The 27,309-nt window shown below is 43.6% G+C and overlaps 2 protein-coding genes across 4 annotated transcripts; one reads left to right on the top strand and one right to left on the bottom strand.

Annotated features, from left to right (window-relative positions):
* Window positions 1-27,214, top strand: MPP3 (membrane palmitoylated protein 3). Of its 3 annotated transcripts, none has more exons than XM_042886920.1 (24): window positions 1-186; window positions 1,957-2,200; window positions 3,111-3,140; window positions 4,028-4,100; window positions 9,034-9,093; window positions 9,979-10,101; window positions 12,403-12,513; window positions 13,162-13,280; window positions 13,857-13,934; window positions 14,463-14,543; window positions 14,892-15,029; window positions 15,963-16,044; window positions 17,424-17,509; window positions 19,005-19,079; window positions 20,062-20,258; window positions 21,026-21,090; window positions 21,899-21,919; window positions 22,212-22,253; window positions 22,646-22,810; window positions 23,053-23,133; window positions 23,884-23,977; window positions 24,762-24,870; window positions 25,341-25,463; window positions 25,713-27,214. In XM_042886920.1, exons 7-24 carry the CDS (start codon window positions 12,489-12,491, stop codon window positions 25,890-25,892), a joined length of 1,761 nt encoding a protein of 586 aa, XP_042742854.1. In that variant the 5' UTR covers window positions 1-186; window positions 1,957-2,200; window positions 3,111-3,140; window positions 4,028-4,100; window positions 9,034-9,093; window positions 9,979-10,101; window positions 12,403-12,488; the 3' UTR covers window positions 25,893-27,214. The 3 variants fall into 3 exon arrangements, with proteins under 3 accessions (XP_042742854.1, XP_042742852.1, XP_042742853.1); XM_042886918.1 differs by having other exon boundaries at window positions 25,710-27,214; XM_042886919.1 differs by lacking the exons at window positions 1-186; window positions 1,957-2,200; window positions 3,111-3,140; ... (1 more) ...; window positions 9,034-9,093; window positions 9,979-10,101 and adding an exon at window positions 10,259-10,327 and having other exon boundaries at window positions 25,710-27,214.
* On the bottom strand, window positions 711-7,888 carry LOC122188535 (G protein-activated inward rectifier potassium channel 1-like). Its single transcript, XM_042886921.1, has 3 exons — window positions 6,947-7,888; window positions 2,487-2,703; window positions 711-2,157 (listed from the first exon to the last, which is right to left on the bottom strand). The coding sequence occupies exons 1-3, from the start codon at window positions 7,871-7,873 to the stop codon at window positions 1,682-1,684; spliced, it is 1,620 nt and encodes a 539-aa protein (XP_042742855.1). The 5' UTR covers window positions 7,874-7,888; the 3' UTR covers window positions 711-1,681.
* Window positions 27,215-27,309: the final 95 nt, after the last annotated feature.

Here is a 27,309-nt window from a genome sequence, read left to right as displayed (position 1 = left end):
CTGAGGAGCAGCCGCTGCCTCGCCCCGCTCCGGGCAGCAGAGGGCAGCGCTGGCGCGGAGCTCTGTGGAGAAGCGAAGTCTTTCTTGTCTTTGCGTCACTTGGGCTCCGCGCTGACTGACTCATAAGAACGCTCGAGGCCCAAAGTGAACGTGATTTTATTGTCTGTCGGTTCTGGATGTTCTGGGGTGAGTCATTGCGGGTGATCTAAATATCCCAGCGTGGTACGTTTAATGTGTAAAAGCACAGATTTCAGCACGTATATAATGGTGAAGGTTGGGGGGGAGGGGAAGGAGAACAACCACAGACAGCTGCACCTGTGCAAAATGACAGCGCGGGGCTGCAGTCACCTCTTCATCTCAGCCTGCTCTGCCCACGGATGGCGGGTGGGATCGTTCCCTCATGGGATGCTCTGCTGTGCTGGACGTGGGATGGAACAGCTTTGGATTTGGGTTGTGAGACCCCCCACTGCCAGCTGAGAGGAAAACAACTGCTTTCACATATAGAGGAGGGCAGCAGGACGGCTGAATGGAAATAGGGTTATGCTGGGAGTGTAGAACCATGGGGTGGTTAAGAATCGTTGAATGATTAGGCTGAAAGAGACCTTAAGGATCATCAGGTTCCAACCTTGTGCCATGGGCTGGCTGCCCCCCAGCAGATCAGGCTGCCCAGAGCCCCATCCAGCCTGGCTTTAGAGACCTCCAGGGATGGGGCACCCATGCTTCTCTGGGCAGCAGTGCCAGAGCCTCATCCCCCTCTATGCAAAGAATTTCCTCCTTTCATCCAACCTAAATATCCCCTCGTTTAGTTTAAAACCAGCTCTCCTTGTCCTATCGCTATCAGACTGCGTAAAAAGTCAGTCCTTCTCCTGCTTATAAGCTCTCTTCAAGTGTGGGAATGCCATGATAAGGTCTTCCTGGAGCCTGCTCTAACCTTAACATGCCCAGCTGCCTCAGCCTTTCTTCATAGGAGTGGTGCTGCAGCCCTTTGGTCATCTTCACAGCTCTCCTCTGGAGCCACTCCAACAGCTCAGCGTCCTTCTTGTGTTGGGATTGAGTTGGGTTCCAGTTCTCACCGTATCCTGACGCTCAGTAAGGCAAGCAGCTTCAGCTTTAAAACCAGAAGAGTGTTTTTTCCCTCTCATTCAAGCTAGTCATGTAGAAAACTCCGTGTAACACTTTAAAGAGGTACTGAATGCCAGCACTTGAGGTGCAAATCTTCACTGATATCTTTTTGGTCATTTCCGTAGAGAAGGTTGTCAATTCTAGGGATGATCTCCAAGGATTTGGTCCATGCTTCATGAAAAAGCATCTACGAGTACGGAAGACAGTGTTGATTTGCAATGAGCATGCTGCTAAATGACATCAGGGCAGGGACTTCTTTGGCACAACAGTCTAACCTTACTGCCTCTCCAGTTTCTATTAGGCTACGTAAATTAGATCTGTACAGAACAATTATACAAAAGGGATCATCCTTCCAGAAAGTAGGAAAACCTAATTATTTCTTTACTATACGAAAACTCCTTCAGGTTAGCAGTCTTGAATGCTGTTTGTGAACAATGACTCATATGCTTCTGCTCTTAAGGGAGGTGATCAGAGTTTATTTTGCAAAGTTTGGCAGGCAGATTATCTTCCAATTTCATCTTCAGAGCACGCATACTTTTAGGCATCTTCTGGACTGAGCCTAAGCTTCAGCATTCATTTTTAAGGCTTTCAGCTGTATCCTGTCATCACCGTCTTCACCGTTGGAGATGGAACTCATTTCTTGAATATTCAGGAGATCCCCAGTACTGCAAGTCTTCCCTGCGTTACCAGAACTCATTCTGAGGACTCTTTTTGGAAGGTCTTCCTTTCTTGAGCTAATCTTCTGAAGTTTAAGAGGGAGTTTGTTTTTTTCTTCTGCGATATCAATGCAGTCAAGTGAACAAACCTTTTCTTTTCTGGTTTTGTTGTCAACAGGACTATTCCAAGGGGATGACAGAGACAGGTTTTCTTCTTGCTCTTTGACGCTGTAAGGAGGAGTGGGGACTTCAAATGTAGCATGAAACTGAGAATAATCGACACGGAAAAAGCCATCTTCCAGGGACATCACTGGGAGGAATCTGTGACCCCAAAGAACTTCATCTTCCGTATATGAGGTCCTAGCTTGGCAAGTCATTCCTGTGGAGGCAGAGACAAGAGAATGACGTTGTAACATAAGCAAGTGAGTAGACCAGGGGTGCAGCTTAGGACAAGAGTCACGTAAGAATGCTGTGCTCCTCTACATGCCTGCAGAGGCCAGCTAGGAACTGGCAGAGAGTGTCTCAAATGTATTCTTAAATCAGTAGTGCAGAACCCTATGGCCAAGAAAACCATTTAGCATGGTGCAGACCAACGAAGGTTGATATTATGATAGGATGTTACAGAGCATTCAAGGATCAACAACTGCCAAGACTGAAGACAAAGACTTACAATTAGTGCACACGTGTCACCACGTTACAATGTCTTACCTGTAGTCTCAACAATTCCTTCAAGGATGACAACTATTTCAAACTGCTCGCTTCTTAGCGATCTTTGTGAGAGACAGAAAAAGGGGCTCTTTGAGTTAATTTCATGACAGATGGTTAATGGAGAAACCAAGAACAGCTGGTCAGCTCCAGTTCCAAATCCAACGTCCAGCTCACACTGGTCTAGTGGCAGAAATTCCCCCTCTGGTGTCTGTCGGGACTAGAGATGGAAAGACAGCTCAGTAAGCACTGTGTGAAGCAAAACACAAGGAGCAATGCAATGGAATTTAAAACTGCCTCTCTGCTAACAGTATTAGTTCTGCATTGGGTCATCGTGTAGAGATAGGAGTGCTTTGTATGTGAAGTTGATGAATACGACCAGTGTTGGCATTTGTCGTGCCACCTCATGGTCTCATCATCATCTACAGACTTCATTGTGCCATTATACGTGTTTTACAAATCACTGACAATAATATCAGGTACCACACTTTCCTCCTTATGGCAGATACTTGTTATGGACATCTTGCAGCAAAAGTTCCCATTGGTGAGAACAGAATCAACAAGTTAGGCATGCTTTCATGAATTGTTTGGATTCACATTACATTATTTTTGTATTTTCTTTTGCAGAAACTGCGATGTACACGTAAGGACTTTAAGGTAAGCAGCATAGTAATGGCAAAGCACATCTGGTGAGTCTCATTTGCACAGAGTTGTCCGAATCAGTGTTACTGATGATAATGCTAATGATGCTTCCCTTCACAATTACTACATGCCACATACCACATGGTATTTCTGATTGGTGTTATTCAGCTAAGTTCCCCATTTGCATCATTTCATTGGTCTATTAAAAATACTGATGGGTTAGGTGTTTTTTTGTTGTTTTTTTTTCTAGCTTCCTAAAATTTTCCTAGCATTCAAAACACAACTGAGAACATGCAGCAGTTCACCAGGCAGATCCTCCACTGATGGCTTTAAACTGCTGGAAACTGATTGTTAAAATTAAAGCTTTGCAGAGCCTATTTAAAATCCTATTATTTAAAATCCTTTCTGTTTTATTGCTCGATTAGGAAGCACGTGATCATTTGAGAAGCTTATTATTGATCATGAATGAGAGATAATTACGTAGCTGCTAGTTTGTTCTGTCTGTTTTGATAAATGTGTTGGTTCCATTATGTGGAAACTCCATCCATTAGTGATAGGGAACAAGCTGAAGCAAGCAGTTTTGCTGTTGACTCCAATCTAATAGGTTTTCTTCAGGGAAAAGAAAGTTTCTATCTTTAACAACAACAAATCCCAAGCAACAGCTGTACTTTGAGATTGTCTCTCTGATTTCTGGTGTATTAAAAAAGCTGAATATCTCACTGCCTGGCATTTACTGTGATTCCTGAACCAGTTTAGATAGCTGCTGGAGTACTGAGCCTTACTCATGCAATACAATACAATGCATTGTTTTATTTATCTGTTATGCGTTTGGTTTTCTGCTCAAAATAAAGAAGTAAATAAATGTATCTCCTCCTATCTAAATAACCAAAGTTGTCCCTTAGGTAAGAGATGGTTTCTCCACGGCTGAGGAGGACAAGGGAAACATCAGCTGACTGCTTCTAAAAGTGTTCTCAGGTATTACAGTGCTTTGAAAGGTAAAACAGAGCAGTAGGAAATAAAAAGGGATCAACCCCCCCTGCTACTTACGATTGTGACACTGTTACATGCAAAGGTGCAATCAAACTACTGCAAAAATATCCCTCATCTTTTTTTGAGGGAAGCTGCAGTTCCAGGCTGCAGACAACACTGCTGTTTTTGTTGCCTGGCTACTGTTCAGCAGGTGCACAGCTGGCAGCATACAGTTTTTGCTCCAAGGCAACAAGGCTTAACATGAAGTGTATGAACCACATGTGAGCCTGAAATTTCCCCAAAGTTTTATAGAATGCTATTACCAAAGATGTGCATATTTGCACAAATCACTGCCTGAATGATCTGTTTCCATCTACAAACAGTTTTTCTCTGGGGAAAAGTCTACTGAGTTGATTTGATTGAAGTAAACAAATCTGGTGAGGATGATTAGAGGTAACAGACCTGGGAGGAAAGCAAAAGGTTGTGCTTGAGGTATTCAGCACCTGCACACGGGACTGATTTATGCAGAGCATGGAGAATTTTGAAGAGGAGCTTATTTGTTAAGTAAAAATAAACGATCCTAAACAAAGAGTTTCACAGCTCTCACACGTTAAGACTTCCAGCCATCAACCTCTGTTGCACACAGCTGTGCTCAGAGGAGCACAGAAGGCAGCACAGGACTGTAAACTGCCAGCAGTTTGGAAGGGACGGCTGAGATTCTTTATTTTGACCTCCCACAAAGCCAGATAACTTTCACAGATGAATGCACACTTGAACCAGGACACAAATAGTTAGAAATGCCCCAGCTTTGATTTTCAATGTGGCAACAGTTGGGAAATCCAAAGGTCTACGTGAGTTGCACCAAATGGTATTTGCCTCACAGTTAAGAAAAAACCCAACCTCCTTAGGTGTGTAGATTTATTCATCTGTACCTTTCTGCCACTGGATTCTACATTCCTCAGCTTTCCAAATCGAGCTCTCCTATGCTACCAGCTGAAAAACTCTATGGAAAGCTGTCACACCAACATTATGATGGTTATCAGTGAAATCTACTGAATATCCTAGGACATTTGTCATGCCAGCAGTAAATGCCACTCAGACAGACTTAGATTGGTGTACTTTTTTTTTTTTTTTTTTAAACAAAGGTAAGACTTCCATTAATCAAACTGAAACATGAAGCTTAATACTAAATACAGCTCCTATCTCAATGGCAAAGTGGGGTAAGGCACACTCCTTCACATTGTGTGACACAAGTAAACATGTTGCTATCTAATCCAACACAGGAGTGTAGCAAGATCAGCTGTCAGCAGCACTGCAGGAAGCACAGCCAAAAGCACAGAGCACAAAACAGGCAGGACTTGCTACAGAGAGATGGTTTGGGAGTTACATCACATCCATCGTGGGCTTACAGGATGCACAAAGGAAGCTGCTTCAAAGCAGCTGATGTAAATTCATCTGCTGCTGGAACAGCTTCTGCCTCTGCTGGGACAGCATGTCCTGTTCAAGGGGCACCTCAACAAACTGCTGAAGATTTAGAAGGCTGAGGGCTACTGTGGGCTAGCAGACACCACTTGTAGTGAGCACTGAGGGTGCAGCTTGTGCACATTTACTTGTCAACATTCTTGTGGCAATAGCTTTGATTTGCCAAAGGTCACCAAGAAGCTTGAAGACAAATCAAGGGCATTGGTGATCATTTGTAAGAGCTGTAAAAGCTCAGGTATTACTCAGGGATTCACTGCTTAATGTGTGAAACAACTATTGTAAGATGAACCAGTCCTTACCAAATGCTCTCCTGTTTTCTCTACAAACCAGCTTTGTGCAGCGATAGAATTATTAGCAGTGCACCAGGCTGTGTGTTCAGTGTGTCATTTCCCAAGAAGTTTACAGTGAATTGCCATCAGTGTAAAAATCACAGCTGTGAAACTGCTCCTGTTCTGCTTTGACTTGCATTCCATCTTGGATGATGGCCAGAAATAAATACTTTAAAAGGAGGATTTCTGATCATTTTCGGTGCTAGAAATCAGCAAAAATAATGGATTATCTGGCTTTCTGATTCCTACAAAAATGCTCCATTGTAATTCTCAGCAGTTCTTTTTCATGTACAAATCCAACCGCTTTTTGAATCTTAGTAGAGCTCCATTTTAAAAGGAACTCTTTGACAAGAAAAATTAGCAGCTAAGTCAAGCATTCAGCACAAAGCAGAGGAAAAGCAGTCCTTCACATTTACTGTTGTCTTATCAGCTACTGTATCAGGCTTGTTTCTGCAGATTATTAAAATGACCAAGCAGTTGCTCCGAAAAGAGGATTACCACAGAGAACATGAAACATTTATGACATTCATATTCTGAAATTAACATAATCATCAGGATTCAGCTGCTGATGCAGCCCATCAGGCATGCCCCTGTGACAAGACACAGCTGCTCTGAGCTGTTCTGTTGCTTCCTCTCGACATACCACTCAACCACACAGTATTTTCCTCCTATTCTATTCTTGCCCAGTGTATCTGAGGTCTCCCATGGCTGCCAAACAGTTCTGCCTCCTCTATTTATCTATTAGTTGAATTTGAGTTCCAGTCCTTTTTTTGCATTCTGAATTATACTGACCCTTGTCAGTGCTTAATAGATAGATAGCAGTGAAAATCAAAGGCTTTTCCACTCAAGCTCTGCAGTGCTGGAAGGCCACAGGCAGGACCCATGGGGTAAGGATCTACAAGTGAAAGCCCCCCGAGGGACAAAAAGGGGGTTCAGGGCAGCTTGGCTGCTCTTGGGGCAAGTGGTTTCTCTCGACCCGTGCTCTCCCAGCATCACCCACCACAACCTGCTGCCTCATCCTGCTTCCACTCCAGGCCTCACCTTGATCAGCTTGCAGCGGATCTGGGCAGAAACCATGTGGCTGTTGCGGAGGTTGCCGACCCGGAACATGAGGCAGAGCTTGCCATCGCGCTGCGAGACCACTGCAGCACGGCTGAACATGAGGGTCTCAGCTCTCTTTTTGGGCTGCGACATCTTGATGAACATGCAGCCGATGAGGAACGCGTCGACGATGGAGCCCAGCAGCGACTGGAAGAGGAAGAGCACGATGCCCTCAGGGCAGCGCTCGGTAATGTAGCGGTGCCCGTAGCCAATGGTGGCTTCGGTCTCTATGAAGAAAAGGAAGGCGGAGGGAAAGTTGTACACGTTGGCCACGCACGGACTGTAGGTGTCATCGTGTGCCCGGTGCAGGTCGCCTCGCAGGTAGGCAATGCCCCACCACATGGAAGCCATGACCAGCCAGGCGACCGTGTAGGTCAGCAGGAAGATGAGCAGGTTCCAACGCCATTTGAGATCCACCAGCGTGGTGAAGAGGTCGGAGAGGTAACGGCTGCTCTCACCCCCCAGGTTCCCGTGTTGCACGTTGCAACGTCCGTTCTTGTCCACAAAGCGCTGCCGCTCTCTGCGGCTACCGGCAGCAGCCGGGCCCACCGCCTGGTACTCATCGCCGAACTTCCTCCTCACTGCAGCCATGCCCTCGCCGGGATGTGGGATGCAGGGATTCCCGTTCAGCCGGAGCCGCCGCCAGCGCTGCCCGCAGCCGACGGGAGAGCCGGGCCGGTGGGCGGCAGCGGGGCGGAGCGGAGCTCGCTGAGTCCCAGGGGATCGGGATGGCAGTGAGGTTCCCCCCCAGCGCCTGGCAGCCCCGCTTTGGTCCACGCAGCCGGCGCCCTGCTGTATCCCAACCTCGTCTCGCTGTAGCAGCCGGGTAGCGGAGTGAGAATAATGACGGGAGCGGCAGCCAGGCATCCGCCGAGAGGCCGAGCTGCCGGCAGCTCCGGGATTTTAAAGGGAATTCCTGAAATAGGTCAGCGTTTAAAGGGATGCGATCATGCTAATGCTTAGCCTGAGTTTAAATGAAAATAAAGATTGCAAAGGCAAACGAGGTCTTATCTATCAGAATTAGATAGTAATTACATCTACGAGTTGTGCATTTGTGTTTATGGTCCAATTAGCAGAGATGCTGTTCAGAAGAGCTCCCGAAGAGCTTAAGTGATTTTAATGCAGTTCTCATGTTTTTTAATGGACAGAAAAGATCCGAAATTGGCAATTATTAATTGTGTTAGAAGCTCTAATTGGGGCTAGGCTAGTGATTTTTATTGCCCAGCATATTAATATTTAAAAAGTGTTTTTTCCTCCTCAAAAATAATTAGTATTTTAATTCTCAGTTACATAAGAGCAGCACTGCAATTCAAGTCACTCATTCCAGCACCTGATTTTTGGCAAATCATTCTCATTATAAGATAGTGGCTGGTGTTTATTGGCATTTTTAGAAAACAGCCTATAATCACTGGTAATTGTGTGTTGCTTCAGTTCTGAATAAGCCATTAGTGTGTGCAGAGTTTAATGTCAGTGTTTTACTGTGTGCTACAGAAGGATCTTTAAGATGTTCACACCACACGATAGAAGCCTGTTTGTTCCATCTTCAGCCCTGGGGAGCAGTGTCTGCATTTCTTTCATTGTTCTCTCACTCTGCAATGTGTTCCATCACCCATCTCCTTAAAGGAAAACAAAAATCCCCCAAACCTCTCAAACGCCCTCAGCCAATCCTTTCCACAGCAATACACAAGGACAAAACACGTCAGCCCTGATGGTTTAATGATTATTAAGACATTAGGGATCATTGCTCTTCTTTCTCTTTCTTTCTTTCTTTTTTTTTTTTAAACTCTTCCTCAATCTCTGCATGCTACATCTAAAGTCAGATTACAAGTATGTGGGGAGGGAGCATTATTTTGGATGTTGCTTGCTGTCAGTGACATAAATCCCACTTTAGACAGATTCAGCTTAACTAGATGGAGTTTATTTAGAGATTATGGGTTACATTCGTACAAAGGCTGTAGACATCAAAGTTGAAACTGAGGTTTTCTAAAATTCCTGCCTCACTTATTGCCGGTTCTGCATGCTTTCAGGCTTTCGAAGATGATGGTGGTCACCCAGTTCAAAAGAAGAGGGATTCAGTTTCCTTGAAGGTGAATCTCCAGCTTGTGGGGGAAGCACGCTGCTCAGTGCAGGGGCTGCTTGCACTGCACAAATGCAGCACTTCGTGCCTTATTCAGCAATGCACTCATTGCTCACCGCTATGTGTGCTGGTGAAGCTGTATTCTAGAACAGCAAGATTGCTCTGAGTACAGCAGGGTGGGTGTGAGGTTAACCAGCAGTAGACCTGTGCAGCTTGCCTGTAGATGCCACCTTCAGTCGTGGCCAACCTGATGTTCTTGTGTTTGAAGGAGGATGTGCCCCCACATTGCACCAGGGGAGGTTCAGGTGGGGCATTAGGGACAATTTCTACTCCAAAGAGCAGTCAGGCACCGGCAAAGGCTGCCCAGGGGATGAGGGGAGTCACCATCCCTGGAGGTATTCCAGAATGATGGGGATGTGACACTTGGGGCCATGGTGGGGGTGGGTTGGGGTTGGACCTGGGGATCTGAGAGGTCTTATCCAGCGTTTATGACTCCGCTGCTCTTTCCAATGCTGGGCAATGAACAACCCCAGCTACCAGCGTAGGTTTGACCTGTTGGAAAGCAGCATAGAGGAAAGGAACCTGTGGGTACAGCAGGGTGACCCTCACAGCACTGTGCCCTTGTGGCATCCTGGGGTGCATTAGCAGGGCTGAGGTTAGCAGGGAAAGACCGATTCTCCTCCCCTTTCCCCTGCTCTGGTGAGACCGCATCTGGAATATTGTGTCCAGTTCTGGGTCCCTCGATTCAAGAAGGGCAGAAAACTGCTTGGAGAGCCGATAGCAGAGCCACAGAAAGGATGAAGGGAGTGGAGCATCTCCCTGACAAGGGAGCTAGGGCTCTTTAGCTTGGAGGAGAAGGAGGGGTGACCTCATTAATATTTATAAATATGTAAAGGACGCGCGTCGGGAGCATGGAGCCAGGCTCTTCTCATCGACATCCAACGACAGGACGAGGGGCAGTGGGTGCGAGCTGGAACACAGCAGGCCTCACATGAGGAAAAACTTCTTCACAGTAAAGGTAACAGCACCGCGCGGGCTGCCCAGGGAGGCGGCGGGCTCTCAAAGCCCTCGTCTTGAGGGCCTTTCCCACCGCCCCCCCGGCAGCTCGGGGGAGGGGAGGAGGGCGGTGCGTCTGCGGCTCTCGGAGCGCATGAGCGCGGCCGGCAGCGGAGCGCGGGAGGCGGGAGCTGCTCCGTCGGGACGGGCAGCGCAGCGCAACGCGGGGCTTCGCGCCCGCACCGCAGGTAACGGCTGTGACGCTGAGGGACCGCGGCGCCGCCATTTTGCGGGCGGGCGGGGCCGGGCTCTGAGGTGCGGGGATGGGCTGATGGAGAGCGGCGCGGGGCAGCGCTCGGGGCGGCCGAGAGGCGACTGCAGAGCGCGGCTGAGGGTGCGGGGATGGAGCGGGGTGTGCGGGCGGAGCGGGATGGAGCTGTGCCGTGCTGCAGCCGCCGTCCGCTCCGAGCGATCTCTCCCCTCGCTGGGCTGATGTCCGCCTTCTGGCGTGAGCAGTTTCCCCCCTCGGCCCTGTAGGTTAGAGGAGCCCGCCGTAGGCTGAACCGCAGCAGGTTCGTTCCCTCAGGTGGTGGCTGTGCCGTCGCTGTGCCCGTGGGCAGCAGGCCTCGTCCATCAGGGCGCTCTACAAAAGGAGTTCATGGCACGGGGTGGGGGATTTTAGGCAAAAAGGGCACTTGAGCCCATGCGCAAAAAGGGCACTTTGGTTTTTCAGCCTCCCTTGCAACGTGCCGAGTGCCTGGGGTTGAGTTTAGTGCCTTGAGAACACCAGCAGTTAATGGTTGGGCACGGGATGCACGGCATTCCTTTGAGCGTTCAGCCCAGCAGCACAGCCTGGTGGGGTTTTACAGAGCATGGGATCGTCCCTTGGGAGAAACATCCATTCTAACACCAATCCGGTGACCCACAGTTCTCTGTTGGGTTTTTGAGATGTTAAAGCAGTTTTCCAGGCTCCTGGTCAGGATGCTTTTGGATTAAGAGTCTAGAAGACAAGTTTGTTTGCTTTGGTTTTGGTGCTCGATAAGTGTGGCTGGGGGATGCACGTATTCTAACAAAGACAACAGGCAATTGAAGTTGACTTTATTGATGATCAGAGAACACGTTAAGTAAATGTCAAGTGAAATGGAGTAGTGAATGAACCAAACTGGTTGAATGAATTGGGTGTATGTTTGTTCTGGCATGAAGTGAGGGATAGAGGATGGAATGTGCTTATTTCTGTAAAGCAGTGTGTAGTACAAACAACCTTGAAAGTTAATTAAATAAGTGTGTTGCTTTGATGATCAGAGCGCTGGAGCAGCTCTCCTATGAGGAGAGGTTGAGGGAACTGGGCTTGTTTAGCTTGGAGAAGAGAAAGCTCCAGGGAGACCTTATGGTGGCCTTCCAGTGCTTGAAGGGAGAGTGTAAACAGGAGGGGGAACGGCTGTTTGTGAGGGTGGATGGTGACAGGACAAGGGGGAATGGTTTTAAAGTGAGACAGGGGAGGTTTAGGTTGGATATTATGGGGGAATCTTTTGACCCAGAGGGTGGTGAGGCACTGGAACAGGTTGCCCAAGGAGGCTGTGGATGCCCCATCCCTGCAGGCATTCAAGGCCAGGCTGGATGTGGCTCTGGGCAGCCTGGGCTGCTGGTTGGTGACCTGCACACAGCAGGGGGTTTGGAACCAGATGAGCACTGTGCTCCTTTTCAACCGAGGCCATTCTATGATTCTATGATTCAGTTTTGCTCTTTGAAATGTAGATTTTCCGGAGTCATTTGCCCTCCAGAGAAGTCAGCTATAAAAGCATCCAATGGAATTTTTTTTTGTACAACGGATTTTTGTAGTCAGCTGTAATTTTTGTAGCATCCTTATTACCATGCCCAAGGTTGACTCCTGCTAGCTTTAATGAGTTGCTTCTAATTGTAGCACGGCCTGCATTGGAATGCCAGAACATCTCATGATAGCATCATCCTGCACACTCTGTTCCTGTGCATGTGGTGCTGATCAGTGTTTTCAGCCTTCCATTCTGTATCGTGCTTTCTCTTTTCATTTTTCAATGACTCTTTAGGCCTTTTAAAGCTGTGGCTCTCTTGAGGATAGAACAGGGAAGCATCTGTTCACTTTGCCATCAGCTTTGTACAAGATGTTATTATATAACACAGTATCTTACTTTATTGTGTGTTATTGCATGCACGGAATAACTGCAGGGTTGTGCCTGACTCAGGTTAAACCAAACAGAAAAATGTATAGTGGTAAATGACTGCTTTTACATGATCTCCCTTTTTCTCACGTGCTTGAACTTACATTTTTATTCTTTGCTGATTTCAGAACTGCCTCTGACTCTCAGTCCAGAAAGAAGAAGCAGTCGTGTTGATTTAAGTTGAACATTTGTGTCTAAGATTACAAACAAAGCCATGCCAGTGCTTTCGGAAGACTCAGGTAATGAATCTGCATGCTTTCAACAGAGCAGTGACTGAAACCCTGGTGTGTGTGTGCTTTTCATGCAGGAAATGAACTCACACTGCAGTTAAATAAGATAGAATGAAGATGGTTCAACTAGATTTCATAGCAGTTCACCTGAAGGAATATACAGGGGCAGAGGAGTGTGAAAAATGGAGCTGAACGAAGTTATTAAGAGTTAAATGGTGCCTAGAGGTAGAAAGAACAGGATAATGTTTGCAAGCAGAGTACTTTGGGAAGCAGAGCTGATGGCTGTGCCACAAAGGCAGTGGTTCAGTGATCTTCCATGTCTGTTTTGGAACTGTGATAACTTCAGGTTTGTCAGAGGATTGGCCATTGCAGAAGCAAAGGGAATACATGAAGGGGAAAAGATCAAAAATAGTGGCTTTAGAAGGTGTTGCTTTTGTAGCTTTGGCTGTAATGTGATGTGTGTTGTATCTCAAGATGCATTTACTGCTTAAGAAGGAAGCATTAAAAATGACTGGGCGACAAGCACCCACCTCTGTGCAGACAACAGCAATCAAGATGGTACCCAAGTACATGTAGTTGACATTAAGCCTGCAGTAGAGGGACCTGTAAGATGTGCTTTCTACAAAATCTTTTGTTCTGTCTTGAATTTAAACCTAGGCTTACACGAAACTTTAGCCCTTCTGACATCTCAGCTGCGACCTGATTCAAATCATAAAGAGGAAATGGGGTTCCTTAAGGATGTCTTCAGTGAAAAGAGTCTCAGCTACCTGATGAAGGTAAAAGTTTATCAATCTACATTTTCCTTGCTGGTTGTGTATTCTCTGTTTCCTTGGTTTATCCACAACTTTGCCAAATCTAATTTGGTGTTGTGCAGCTTTCTGTGTTGACCAAAACACACATTTATTCAAATGTCAACATGAAGAAAATGCAATGAAAATCAAGATACTTTGTTCAAACAAAACCATTTCTGCCTGATATTAGATGTTCATGTTGAGTTGTGTGATGGGAATCAAATGAGAAGGGCTGTTTGTAAGGTTTGGTCAGTAGTTAGTTACATCTCATTAGCTTAATTAGTCAAATTAGGAACACTTCATAGTTTACTTGATGCAGTTGCCAAAAAGCAGGTACTGTACCCAGTAGCTGAAAAGCAGCATGAGGTGACTTCATTTTGTCCCTCGTGCTGCTGAAGCTTTAACAGATTCCTTAGCATTAGCAAAAAGAAGACCAAAAGACCTCATAGATGAAAAATAACCCCTAGAGGTGATTTTTTCTGATATTCATCTCAGAAAAGTTACAAATAAAAGTATGTGGAATGTTTTTATTTATTTTAAGAAGCTTTGTATCTTTTTCAGATTCACGAAAAGCTCCGTCATTATGAAAGACAGAGTCCAACTCCTGTTCTGCACAGCGCAGCAGGATTAGTTGAAGATGTGAGTAAAAACTCCTGATCTCCTTTTTTATCCCTTTTTTCTTTAAATCCACTCTTCCAACAAATCAAAGCCGTTGTGTTCTGTGGGTATTTATGTGGGATATATGAGAAGGTATTTCTCTTCCTCAGTTCTCTTGGAAATCTATTGGCAAATTTTATTCATAGCTGGTCAAGGAAATGTCAAAAATACTATGTCATGTGTCCAGTGAAGGCAGACCACAAGTAGAGCAGAGGAATGATAATATTCCACTTAGGAGTTCCATCTCAAGGACATGAAACTGTTACAATCCAGGTTGCATTGCTGTTCACAGAATGTGTTTGGGTGTCCAGGCTTTGCAGGGTGATAAGGAAACTTTTGTTGCATGATGCACACAGATAAAGCCAGCTGGTTGCAAACAGTGTTGAAGTGCTTTGTTGCAGAGCGAACACCAGAGGGTTTTTTTTTTCATGCACTGCTTATGGATTCTGTATGGATTGTATGGAATTATGGACACCTTTTGTTTAGAAGTTGCTCATTTTTGTTTTGAAGGTAATAGAAGAATTGCAGACTGCACCAGTGAATAATGAAGAAAAAGAGCTGCTTCAGCTGCTGTCAACACCGCATCTCAGGGTAAAGAAACAAACAAACAAACCACCAAAACACACCAGAGAATTGCTCAAGTTTCTTTGCATAACTCCAACAGCATTCTGCACAGGAAAATTACATTGGACAATCCTAAGAGAAAGCAAAAGCCTTTAGCACCAAATACTGTCTTCTTCAGTTACTGTTATCTAGAAGGCCAGTAAGAAACCACCTATTCCTGCTTCAGGGCTTTGGTGTAGGATTTTCCCAAGCTTTTGGGGATGTTTCTCTTTCTTTGTGTGTCTGTTTTTATGTTTGCTGTCATGTCTGGAAGGTGAGAATTGGAAGCCATGATGTTGCTCTACTGTGTTACTGTTTCTTACTTGGTTCACACAGGCAATGCTTGTAGTTCATGACACTGTAGCACAGAAGAACTTCGACCCAGTCCTTCCACCTCTGCCAGAGAACTTTGATGATGATTTTGATGAAGAATCAGTGAAAATCGTTCGGCTTGTGAAAAATAAAGAGCCCTTGGTACGTATCAGATAATCCACATCTAGTCATAACATTCTGTGTTGGCAAGGAGTCATTGTAAATACAGAGGAGGTGCATGAAGGGCGCCACCAGGGATTCTACAGAAAGTGAGAGTGCTTTGAAGTAAAACTGCCTGAAAGAACTTTGGTAAATACAGATTCATTGTTTTGAATAGACACTGTATAGACGTGTTTGTAACTTGCTGGGAATGTTACTTCTGAGGAAACTGTATGTTAAAGTCATTATGCTCATTATATGCAGTAATTCGTGTCATAGCTAGCATACAATCAGTGAATACCTTCCTCTACACGAGTGTCAGTGATTTATTTTAGGAGTGTGCTTACTAGCTGTAAATGAACAGTATATTGACAAGATACAAATAGAAAGAAATGGTTTCCTAAGGAAAAATAATTACAGTGGGGCAGGGGTCTGCTGCAGTGCTTTTTGGAATTGTGTGTGACTGCAGGTAGTGGGAGAGAGCAGAGGCTTAAGTCCTGATTAAAGTTTTATATTGCCAGCAGAGCTTGGAGGTTTAAAGAACTCATAAAACTCTGTAATTCCTTGGCTTTCCTCACCCTTTATGCATAGCAGGGCTGGCTCTGTTGTATAAAGATTCAGAAGACACATAAAGAAAGCACTTTGAAAGGTATTGTTCTGTGTGCTTGAGTCCATATATCACCACCATGACAGTGTGATGTAAACACTGAGCACAGTGATCAGAAAGAGAGGGAGCACTGGGCTTTCCTGCAGCCTTGTGACGTGGCCACCAGCTAAAGTTCAGTAGCAGTGAAAGCTGTGAAGGTGGAAGACGAAATCTGTATGAATTCTAAGTGAATTCCAGTTTAGAAGACGTAGTTTATTTCACTGCTCAGTGTATCCTAAGCAAATTTCTTATGATGGCTTCTTTTTGGGGGGGGCTGTGCTTTATTTCAGGGAGCTACCATCAGAAGAGATGAGCATACAGGGGCTGTGATTGTAGCACGGATCATGAGAGGTGGTGCAGCTGATCGCAGTGGTAAATTTCGTGAGCAAAACCAGCTCTTTGGGCATGGGTGTTTAAAATACACATTGGCTATTTTGTGAAAAAGATAGAGCTCACTTTATTCACTTAATTCATAATAGGAAACTGTTGGATGCCAAGTCTGAACTGGAACGTGTATTCTGTGCAGTCAGTGGAGGGAGACTTACATTGCTGGGGAATTAATCATCCCAGCAGGCCTTGGAATGGGATTCCAATGTTGGAATTGCCTTTCTTCCTCATTGACTGGGAGGAGAGCCTGCATGGCAGGCTCACTTGGCAGCTGAATTTCAAGTGCCTGGTGGCAGGAGAGACTTCCCTCCATAGGCTGCTGTGCACCACGCTTCCAGATTCTACAGGGTTAATTCACGTGGTGTTTGACTTTGTTCTCTAGAAGGTGCTTGTTCAGAGTTTATGCAATAAGCTGAATTGGCCTTACGTGTGATTTATAGAATCCAAGCCTCGTGTACTTTTTAATGTACAGGTAATACAATCCCAAAATTAATGAATTACTGTGATGGAAAAATATTAGCTAATTACAGCTTTTTTCTTGACTGTTACCGTTTTTCATGTTGGCATAATCTGATAAATGTAATGAAATGAGTGGAGCTGTGCTTAGCATTTCCGTATTTCATCAGGAATCTATTATTTTAATTAGATACATTTTTGTTTAAAATAACCACTAGGAAAAATGCCAGCAGAGATGGGAGGAGGAGGTGTAAGTACCAGAGAAAAGGAAAGAAAAGAGGGGGGTTTAACTTTCAATCTTACATCTTGGTGTGTTTGGTGTTTTCATTATATTGTGAGCTGTTTGCTGTTTCCTTTGCTCCCAAATTCTTCTCTGTCACTGAACAGTAGTTATACTGTGCACAAATGCAGTATTTCCTACTTAACCAGACAAGCAAATGTAAAATTCTTAAGGGCCTTTTTGTGGCTAGTTTAAAAATCAAGTTGATTCGTCCAACAATCTTTCTGGGACTGCGTGGTTTTGATCTGTCAGCTCACAGTCACGTTATTCCTGTCTTTATAGCCAGCACCTGTCTCCTGATGGTACAGGATTTGATCATCCTTGGGAAGCTATTGCAGTTTTTCATTCTTAGTGCTGATCCAAATGTAGAGGAGGTGGTTTTCCAAAGTATCTTGCCAAATATCCACTCCCTGCTCCGGTCTTTATGACTCTGGTGCATGAAAAGAACTGCCATGTGGATTAAGAGCAGGAGATTTCAGAGCACACTGCCAGCAGAAGCACTTGGCTGTAGAGGGAAATCCACTAAGCTGAGAGAGAGAGAGGAGAGAGGCACATGCATTAACCTGGGTCAGATGTCAGAGGAGTGCTGCTCTCCGTTCTACAGGCTTTAACTTACTTCTCTTTTCAGGTCTTGTTCACGTTGGAGATGAACTGAGAGAAGTCAATGGTATTGCTGTGCTTCACAAACGACCCGAAGAAATAAGTCAGATTTTGGTCTGCACTGATTTCTGTTTCGAGATCTTTTCTATTGGGTGATCTAGTAATTATGATAGATGCTGAAATTTAACCTTGAGTTTAAGATGTGTGTGTAGAGCTAAAAGATGGAATCCCTGCTTGTCTTTACAATAAGAGTTTTTCTTCTCAACGTGGATTATTTAGTCCTCTCCTTTTGACTTCAGAAACTTCCATGGAACTGAATCGGTACCAAGTAAGATACAAATATAAAGTTATGTGTTGCTTTGTCAAGAACATCCCTTTCATGCTTTGTTTATGACAAGCAAATTGCAAATTAAATGTGTATTCTTAATAGAAAAGCAGCTTATTCATGATGTGGTTATGCCAGGAAGCTGAAGAAAGTTAGTTGTGTGCCCATTAGTGCTGTTGGTCTGTCCTTTACTAGCAGATTTCTCAAGGCTTTAGCAGCTCTTGCTCCAAGCTGCTCAAAGCCACAAATCTTTAAGTCTTTCTGAACTCCTACATCTGTGGTCATCCCGTTGTGTTGCAGGAAGTGTCCCAGCTCTTACTCATCTCTGACTCCCCTCTTGCAGCTTGATTCCCTCTCTCCTGTGCTGAGTGGGGTCAGTGATGCAGTGAGAAGAAAACCAACGCTAAGAGGCTGAAAGTGTCTGGCATCAGTTCCATCACCTAACTTAAATTTGTACTGAATTGTACTGGATGAGGAGAATGACTGCTTTTGGTTCAGGGGAAGAAACCAAAACTGTACTTTGAAATCTTGTATGAAGCTGATTTGATGGGACCCTGGGGTAGTGTTTGTCTGCCCTATTTTAAATGCCTGCATTGTGATAGTTTTCTTTCTATGTTTTGTTTCTGAAGAAGGCCTGCAACTGTTTGCTCACGCTGATCCCCCTGCTTTCTATTTCTATCTGTGCAGAGTAACAGGCTCCTCTAGGACAGTTATCTCATACAAGGGAATGTGTCTAAAAATAGATCAGATGAACCTATTCTGAATTTTCAAGCACCTACAATCACTTCTTAATTTACTGTAACTGACAAATGACATTTTTTAGCGAAGATGTTTAGAGTGGATGTGTTTACTTAGGGAATGTTTATATTTGCACCCTAACAAGTAAGAAAAAAGAGCTGCAACCTGGGAAAACAACTGTTTTCTCAGCCAAGCACCTTAAAATATTCAGGCTCCAAAAACCTAAGTTGGTATCAAACTAAAAGCCATGGAAGTTTTTAATACTTCATGCGCTGTAATCCAGAAATGAATGTGATTGCTAAAAGGAAATGAAAGAATTTTAGTGCAAGTCTGAATGGATTCTAGCTGAGGGATTACTGTTGGTGTCTCCAGGGGATTACAGTGCTGTGGAAGATTCATGGAACATCATGACAGTTAAATAGGGGATTAGCTTTGCCTGTTAAAGTTCTGAGAAGAAGACTGACTGGCTCCTAAATTGGGACTTGGATCGTCTGCATTGTCCTTACACTGATTTCAAAGTAAAAAAAACATTTTCCTTTCTCTCAGGCACAGTCTCAGGGATCGATAACATTAAAAATAATTCCAGCCATCAAAGAAGAAGATCGTCTAAAAGACAGCAAGGTATGCAGAGCCTGGTAGAATACCAAAGCACTGTTTTCATACTTGCATTTATCTCAGATTCCTGTTGGTTCAGTAAGAATCATCACAGAATGAGACCCATAATGTAACTGAAAAGACAGTAGAGCCCCTTCTTGACATAAAAGATTGTGCCGTATTGCTCGGTGTGAGTACTTGGGTGAATTCTGTTGTCCTTATCTTGGCACGTGGTCATTCATAATCTAGCTGCTGCTTTTGGTTTGCATAATTAAACCTGGTGTTCCTGCCAGTCTCCTCTTGCTGTGACAGCTGTTATCTGCCCATTATCACTGGGCATTTTGCCACTCACTTGAGTCAAAACAGATCTGCCCTCCAACAGAGCTGCGTTCATCACTTGGCCATATCAGGCCTTTGCATTTGGCCTCCTTTATCAGCAATGACTTAATTGTGTCAGTGGTCCCCTCCAGGATTCCTTCTCAACCTCCCTACTTCCCTGCTCTTTGCAGACGAATTCTTCCTTGGACCCCCTCAAATTACATCTAGAAATATTTCTGCTCTGATATATGCAGTAGTGCCAGGATACAAATCCAAAGTTAAGTATCAGATGTCGATTAAAGAAATGTTATAAGTACAGCCTTCACAGTAAAGCTGCTTTGCCATAAATCCCTCTTTATAGTTTTCTCTTTCCCCTTCTATTTTTCCTGTGTTGCATTCTGTGTTTAGGTAGGCTGTGCTTAATTGGGACTTTGAGTTTCACGTTGCACAGGGACAACACATAATGACTGAGTAGGTGCTTGGAAGTTAGTTTATTTTTCTGCATGGGCAAGTCAAAATACAAGTGCAGTTTACCAGGATTCAATATTTTTGAGTGCCACAAAGCATAAGAAGGAGAAAAAGTGTATATATTTTTCTAGTTAATGATGTTATTGTCAGAAAAGCACCTTCTCAAGGTGCGCTGTAATTCCAAAAAGGACAAGAAGAAAGGATGCGTTACTTTCTTTTGAAGGTGTTTATGAGGGCCCTTTTCTGCTATAATCCCAAAGAAGACAGAGCCATTCCCTGCCAGGAGGCTGGTTTGCCCTTTAAGAGACGACACATCCTGGAGGTTGTAAGCCAAGATGATCCCACATGGTGGCAAGCAAAGCGTGTTGGAGACACCAACCTCAGAGCAGGCTTGATCCCCTCGAAGCAGTTCCAAGAAAGGTTTGTCCATGAAGATTACAGGTTTTTATTGTTTTTATGAACTAACCATATGGTATCACACGTTTTTGTGCTGCTTTCTCTTTTTTTTGCAGGAAATAAAGGGCAGAATCATGCCATGCTTGGAGGACAGTGCTAGAAGGTTTTGTATTCCCCAGTTATATAATGAACTTCCCAGCTTTCTTAGGGTGGTTTCCAGCTGGTTTGTGCTTTGTAGCATGAGAACAGAAGCACTTGCTATAGAAGTGGGCCTGAGACCAAACGTGGAATATATGTCCTTGAACCTCTTGGCTTATGGAGACAGACTGTTTCACAGACTTGTATTTCCATAGCATGAGGATTTATTCTAACAATTTTTAGTTTATGCATTAAATAATTGTGCAAGAAAAAGTGTAGCTGATGTTTCTTCTGGTTCCTAAGAGAGTCTTCAGCTTAGACCCAGATATCATCAGGGCTAGAAGGTTTTTCTGTTTTCACAGTAAGATAAAGGTATCTTAGAAAACAAAGCAAAAAAATGCTCCTGATGCCTTTTATTTGCAGGATGGCTGTAGATTTAAGAAGGGACCTGATTTTGGTCGTATGTGATTCTTACTCCACGTTGCTGGATGCGTCTTCTCTGATTGTAGATGTTGAATCAAAAACAGTTTATATTCTTTTTAAGGAAAAATGCCATTTTGTTCTTTGTTTTCAATCATGTATGTGTAACTTATACTACAAATTCTTTTTGATGTGAAGCTTTAATGGTTAAAATCTAATTATTTTCTCTTTAGACGACTGACGTACAGAAGAAGTATGGGCACCCAGCCGAACCCCAGAACTGTGAAGAAGCCATTATGTAAGTCTGTTCAGTCCCTGAAGTGATTTTATAGTGGATTTTCACTTCTCAGGATTTGTTTTTAATGTGTTTTCAATAATAGCACTTTTGTATTTGTCCCGTGTTTTCTGTCACTGGTTGATCTACGTAGATATGAGTTGCCACATGGGAAGAGTTCAGTTTGAGCTTTATCCAGTGTTACAGGTGCCTGCTGGCTTAAAATCATGGCTGACCTTCTCTTCCTGCTCTCAAGAACGTGAGGCCTTAGGTGGTTTTTTAGATACTTGAGAATTTCTTCGTGTTGACTTCAAATAACCCAGCTGTTACTGAGGTGTGGGAGAGCCATGGGACTGCATGATGCCACGCTCATGTAGACCAGGAATCTGGAAATAGTCCTCCTTCAGTGCTAGAAGCAAGCTTCTGTCCTGTGATGCTGTGGCACATCTCGTGGAGAAGTGCTCTTTTGTGCTGTGAAGTGGAGGGCAGATGCTCAACCGAATTATAATACAGCATGAGTCATTTAAGTTAATCTTTTCTGTATCAGTTACATCCAATGTTAGGAGGCACTTAATGAGGGTTGTTACTTATTCAGACATTATCGAGATAATTAAGCAGGTTTTATTATAAAATTATTATCATTTACTACTAAATCCTAGCAAAAAAGTCTTTGATCAATTGATAAGGGTACATTACTGCATGTTTTTTGAGATATAAAAGCCTGATAAGCAAATAAAACACAGAGGAACCTTCCTTTCCATTCCCTCTAATTCTGTGCAGTCATTTGTCAGCCTTTTAATCTTATCAACTCTGTCTTTCATGCTAACTGCAGATGATCAGACTTCTGATAAAGGTAGGTGCCCTCCTAAATCATTCTCTGTCTGAAGGTAACCAGCCAATTCATTTCCTAAAATATTTGGTAAGCCCTCAAGCAAAGGGAGCAGTAGATGGAGCTTATTCATACAGCTGTTTCATCTTGATTTACAATTTAAACTAATTTAATTTGGATTGAGTTAAGCAATGATGGTTTCCAAATATCCCTTTCCTCACCAACTACCCAGATGCATACAGCAGGCACTAAGGTATCTTCCTCCTTTTCTCCCCCCCTTCTCTTCCCCACATCCTCCCCACTTCTTTCTTTGCAGAGGACTGTGACTGTGAGGGATATTTCAATGGACATTACATAGGTGAGAAACCAAAATCCACTTCTTCCCTGCAAGAAAAAACTCCAAACTAATGTACCAATGCTAATTTTCTTTATTAATAATAGAGTTAATTTCACATACTTTGTGAACTAGTTATCTCTGTCTGAAGGGCTAATGGGACGTTTGCATAACTGGTGCTCAGCAGCTCAAGGTGACTTGAAGAGGTTTTAGCATAGATGGGGGGTGCTTGGTTTTCTACCTGATGCACAGACTGGTCATGGATCAGATCAGCATATGTGCAGTCATTTGATTATTAAAAGAAAAATACTAGAGGGAATGTCTCTATTGAAAGGCAGTACCTTCTAGCTGAACAAGCTCGACAGTGGAAATAAATGGAGACATGGTTCAGTGCCTCTTCTGCCTTTCCTCCACAGCTGGCTTACGCAGGAGCTTTAGGTTAAGTCGTAAAGAGAAGGAGAACAATCCTACCGAAGCAAAGCAGGCAGAGCAGGCAGATGCTGCAGAGCTCCTAACGTATGAGGAGGTCACAAAGTACCAGCAGCAGCCTGGGGAGCAGCAGAGGCTGATTGTTTTGATTGGTAAGAGGGGAATTGATCCAGACTATCACCTTCCTCTTTCCCTTTTTGCCTTCACTCCAAAAGCTTTTTATTTTTTATTATAATTATTATTTTGTTGTTTTCTTTTAAATGACAAAAAAAAAACAACCAAAAACCCTCACCAGGATAGACCTCATGGATGGAATGGCTAGAACAGATGTAATTTATTCTCTTTACAGTACTTCTTCCCCACAAGAAATAATCAGACCATTCTCTTTTGTTAGGTTGTTTGGGAGCCAGATTAAACGAGCTCAAGCAGAAAGTTGTGTCAGAGAACCCACAGGAGTATGGTGTTGCAGTTCCACGTGAGTAGAATTTACTGACACTGTGTTGCCACTTTGTTCCATCGATTCTGTTGAAAAGCCCAGTGCTAGCTGCACTGGGGAATGGGGATTCATTGCATTGATCAGTCAGTGCTTCAGCTGTTGACTATTTGTGTGTGGAAATTGTTTTCTCATCATGAAAGTCTGAGTGGATCGGAGTACAACTTCGTGCACGTGCATAATGTGTTGTATATAACTAAGAATGTAAACTGCTGTAACCAACAGGAGTTTTCAAGCAGCGGGTGAATATCTGCCTAACTGTGGAGCTGGAAGTGCAGACACAAATCAAATCAGAGTTTGCATTTGTTTCTGTTACTATAAGGGATGGGATTTTGTGTTTGGGAAGAGAATAAACTTAAATAAATACTGCATAATATTAGCAGTCTTGAACTCTGAGGGAAGATGTCTGATTGCATATAAGCCATCAAGGACCCAATTCTACAGACAGCCAGGCATGTTCATACTTAAATTTCACAGGCAACACAGCAGAATTTTATCTACTTTCTATGTTTATTTTCTGAGTTTCAAAGAACAGGAATCCAATACCCAAACTAACTTCATTTTCAATCCTGTAATGTAGTTTACAGCAAAATACTAACGTCACTTATATTTTATATTAATTTTGACTGCCTTGGTTGAGGTCATGAAAACATGACTGAAACTGAACAGAGATGGTAGCGTTGTCTGCAGAAGCTGACCTGTGTGCTGTGCTTTGCTTCCACTTTCTTTTAGATACAACAAGGTCAAAGAAAAGTCATGAGAAAGAGGGAGTCGAATACAACTTTGTCTCTAAGCAATCATTTGAGACAGATGTGCAGCAAAACAAGTGAGTTAATTTTAAAATACGGATATATCTGGTTATGTCTTGAAAATATTGCTAAGTAAATGTCATGTAATGTGAATACCAAAATCAGGGAAAACTGGAGGAGCCATTTTGGAAGGGTTCTGTTTTCCAGGAACAACTTTTATTCAGTTTGGACTGTTAGTGTGAAGCAAGAATTATACTGAGAGACAACTTAGAAACAACAGAGGAGAGGTAGGAATACCAGAAGTTAGAATTTAAGCCTGTGATTGATCTGAACTGAGCCTCGTGAAAGTAACAGATACTTAGTTGGTCCTACTTTATTCTTTGTTTAATATGATGGGCAACATGGGGAAATTTAATTCATAATTCCACTTCAAAGTGAGTTGTAGGCTAAGCCCATCGGTATGAAGGACTTTCTGTAAGATCAGGCTTGTTTCCTAGAAGTGCAGATTTTGGCTAACCTCCCAGAAGGTGGAAGAATCCAAGTGCGTTTCCTTGCCAGCTTTGTTCTATTCCATTTGAGAAACAACTTCTTTGTTTTAGTAGACTTGAACAGCAGTCAACTGAATCAATGCAGCTTCTTCCCCTGTTTTTCAGTAGTGCTGATTCACTAGCAGTATCATGGGAAGAAGACAACTGTTACTAAGCAACCAAAGGAAAAAATGAGAAAAAGAAACCCTTTTTTTCCCCACCTTCCTTCCCTCCACAATATTTGACCGTTGTGACTTTGGGAAACAGCTATCAGGAGTTGAAAGTTAGATGTGCCTTGTGGGCTGTATTTAAGAAACATACATTTACTTTTTAGATTTGTGGAACATGGAGAATACAAAGAAAACCTGTATGGCACAAGTCTTGAGGCAATCCGGTCTGTGATGGCCAAAAAGAAGGTTTGTTTGGTGGATGTGGTTCCTGAAGTAAGTTCAGCAGTTTCTTGTAAGGAAAGCAAATATTTCTAGTAATGCTGCCTGCCTGAGTAACAAACATTGTTCACCTTTTGGGGCTGCTTGCTGTGCAGAGAGCAGTGATGTTTTTTGAACACCTTTCTGACAGGTGGCCGGGCTGCTGGCTGAGTTGGTTACAAGAAGCAAACCATAACTTGCCTGTCACATCATTCCTTTTGTCCTTTTTTCATGTCTTTGTTCCTGGGGCTGTGGTGCAGAGCAAGGTGTCCCTGCAGTCAGACCATGCTCACATGCTTTTGTAATACCTGAAAGCATGCTGATATTAACTTTCTCCTTGAAGAACGAAAGCATGCTGTGGTTAGATGTGGCATGAAGGCCTGGGTGTGACACAAGTGGAACTGTTGAACCCAGCATGATCAGCAGATCACTGGCACACAGTGTATGTAATATGACATGAGAAAAGAAAATACATCTGTTCACAGGCAGTGAAGCACTTGAGGACTCCTGAATTTAAGCCTTATGTTATCTTTGTGAAGCCCCTCATTCCAGAAAAGAAAAAAAATGTCCTAAAATCTCCTGTGTCAGAAGAAATCTCGACACCCCTTGTAAGTATTCTAACCTTAATCTCTATTTTGCAGTGTGAGAGAAGTGCCTTAGCTCCCTCTTGTCATATGTTTCTTCCCCCTCCCTAATGCCTCTTGCTCCTTCATCTCAGCTCCCAGATCTCTCCTCCCTTTTCCTAACACTTTGGTTCATTTCTTGCAAAGTCATGTGCTAGCATCCATAAAAATGCTAATAAGTAATTACAGATGCGTACTGAAAACATCAAATCATCTTCTTGTGTTGGTCAGCAGGATGAAGAGCAGCAGGAAATTATTAATTCAGCAGCATTCATCGAAGAGCACTATGGCCATTTAATTGACACTACGCTGGTGAAAGAAGACCTCCAGAGTGCATGTAATCAGCTTAAAACTGTGCTAGATAAGCTAAACAAGGATTCATTTTGGGTGCCAGTCAGCTGGGTTAGGTCATAGTTTGCTATCATCTGTTTAAAGGAAAGAATTTATTTAAAAAGCCTTGTAAATATATGGATGACAAAAGGGAAATGTGTTGATTTCACTGCAAAACTGCCATTCTCTCTAGAAAATAATATGTAAAGACTACAGGGGAAAAATAAAGTCAGAAGCTGATACTGCCTTCTTGAATTGGAATCCTGAGTACCAGCTGTGCACTCTCAGCCTGAACAGGTTAGTAAAAGACTGGAGTGACTTTTAGACTGCAAATATTGCACTTTGTAAGGGAAAAATGTGCAGAGGGTCCCATACTCCAAAAGCACTGAAGTGATGTTAGAAGCTTCAGCGTTTGGCCAGACCTCGTGTGGCATCTGAACAAGATTCTTCATCCAGGAGCAAGTCTGCTACTTCAGGGGCGAGGGAGAGAGCCCTCACCCTGTCAGTTCCTTAAATGTCCAGCTGGCTTTCTTCCACTCAGTATTTCTGGTTGCAAACCCTTTCTAATTAGGCACAACAACTAGACTGGCTCAGTAAATCGTCTGTGTTTTAGCAGCTGAGAGGTGGCGGTGGGACTTTTGTTCGTATTGTTGGTTCTGTTTTTCCAGCTCAGCCCTTTCCCCGTGCTTCTGGCTGTCTTGCATAGGTAGTAATTAGTCTGCTCAGCTATGGCTTTTGCCCACTTTCCCAGTCGCTCTCTTCCTAACAGCACAGGATAGATGTTAAGCAGCCTGTAAACATACCTGTGTGATTGATCCAGCTCATAACCCGCGGACGTTCTTTAGCCTACCTGAAAAGTGTGTATGGTGTAAAACATGACTTGAAGAAGCTTATTTTCTACAAGGCATCTTTGCAAATGCCAGCTGCTGGGGCACCACGTGGACAGCAACAGAGCAGCTCTGCAAAGGCTGCCAGGAGGGGAGGCTGAAACACCAGGAAGCTGAGCTACAGCACTGAATCGTCATTCTCCCAGCACTTACGAAAACCTTTGTTACAAATCAAGTGAAGGCAACCTTATGTTACCTTTGTGGCATGGCACTTGGCTCCATCACGTCTTGAAGAGGAAATTTTATCTGTTGGAGGACTTGGCAGAAAGAATATGCAGCTTTTTAAGGTGGGCAGGTCCAAGAAAACGCATTGATTTTGTGAGTACAGTGCAGGTGTGCATTACCTGAAACTTGTTCCTGTTTTCCATTGCCTGTTGAGTTCTAATCTTTCCTCTGTACTGTGTCCTCTAACAACACCTTCTGGTACACTGGTCTCATTCTTTTAACAGTGTGATGTTATTCTTGTTCCAGAGCATTCAGCAAAACTGACACCATTACTTATTAAAAGCATATTTCTTATTTAGTGTCTCCGAATCTACATTAACTCCAGCCCAAAAAGTTGTCTGTCCATCTTCTCCGAATGCTAACTTCCAAGTATCACCCTGCAAAGAACA

The sequence above is a fragment of the Lagopus leucura genome, unplaced genomic scaffold, assembly GCF_019238085.1.
Source record: "Lagopus leucura isolate 7727_CA_CO unplaced genomic scaffold, USGS_WTPT01 Super-Scaffold_100066, whole genome shotgun sequence".
NCBI classification, from domain to species: Eukaryota; Metazoa; Chordata; class Aves; order Galliformes; family Phasianidae; genus Lagopus; species Lagopus leucura.
The sequence above is the reverse complement of the archived record's forward strand: the minus strand, read 5'-3'. Positions and strand labels throughout refer to the sequence as shown.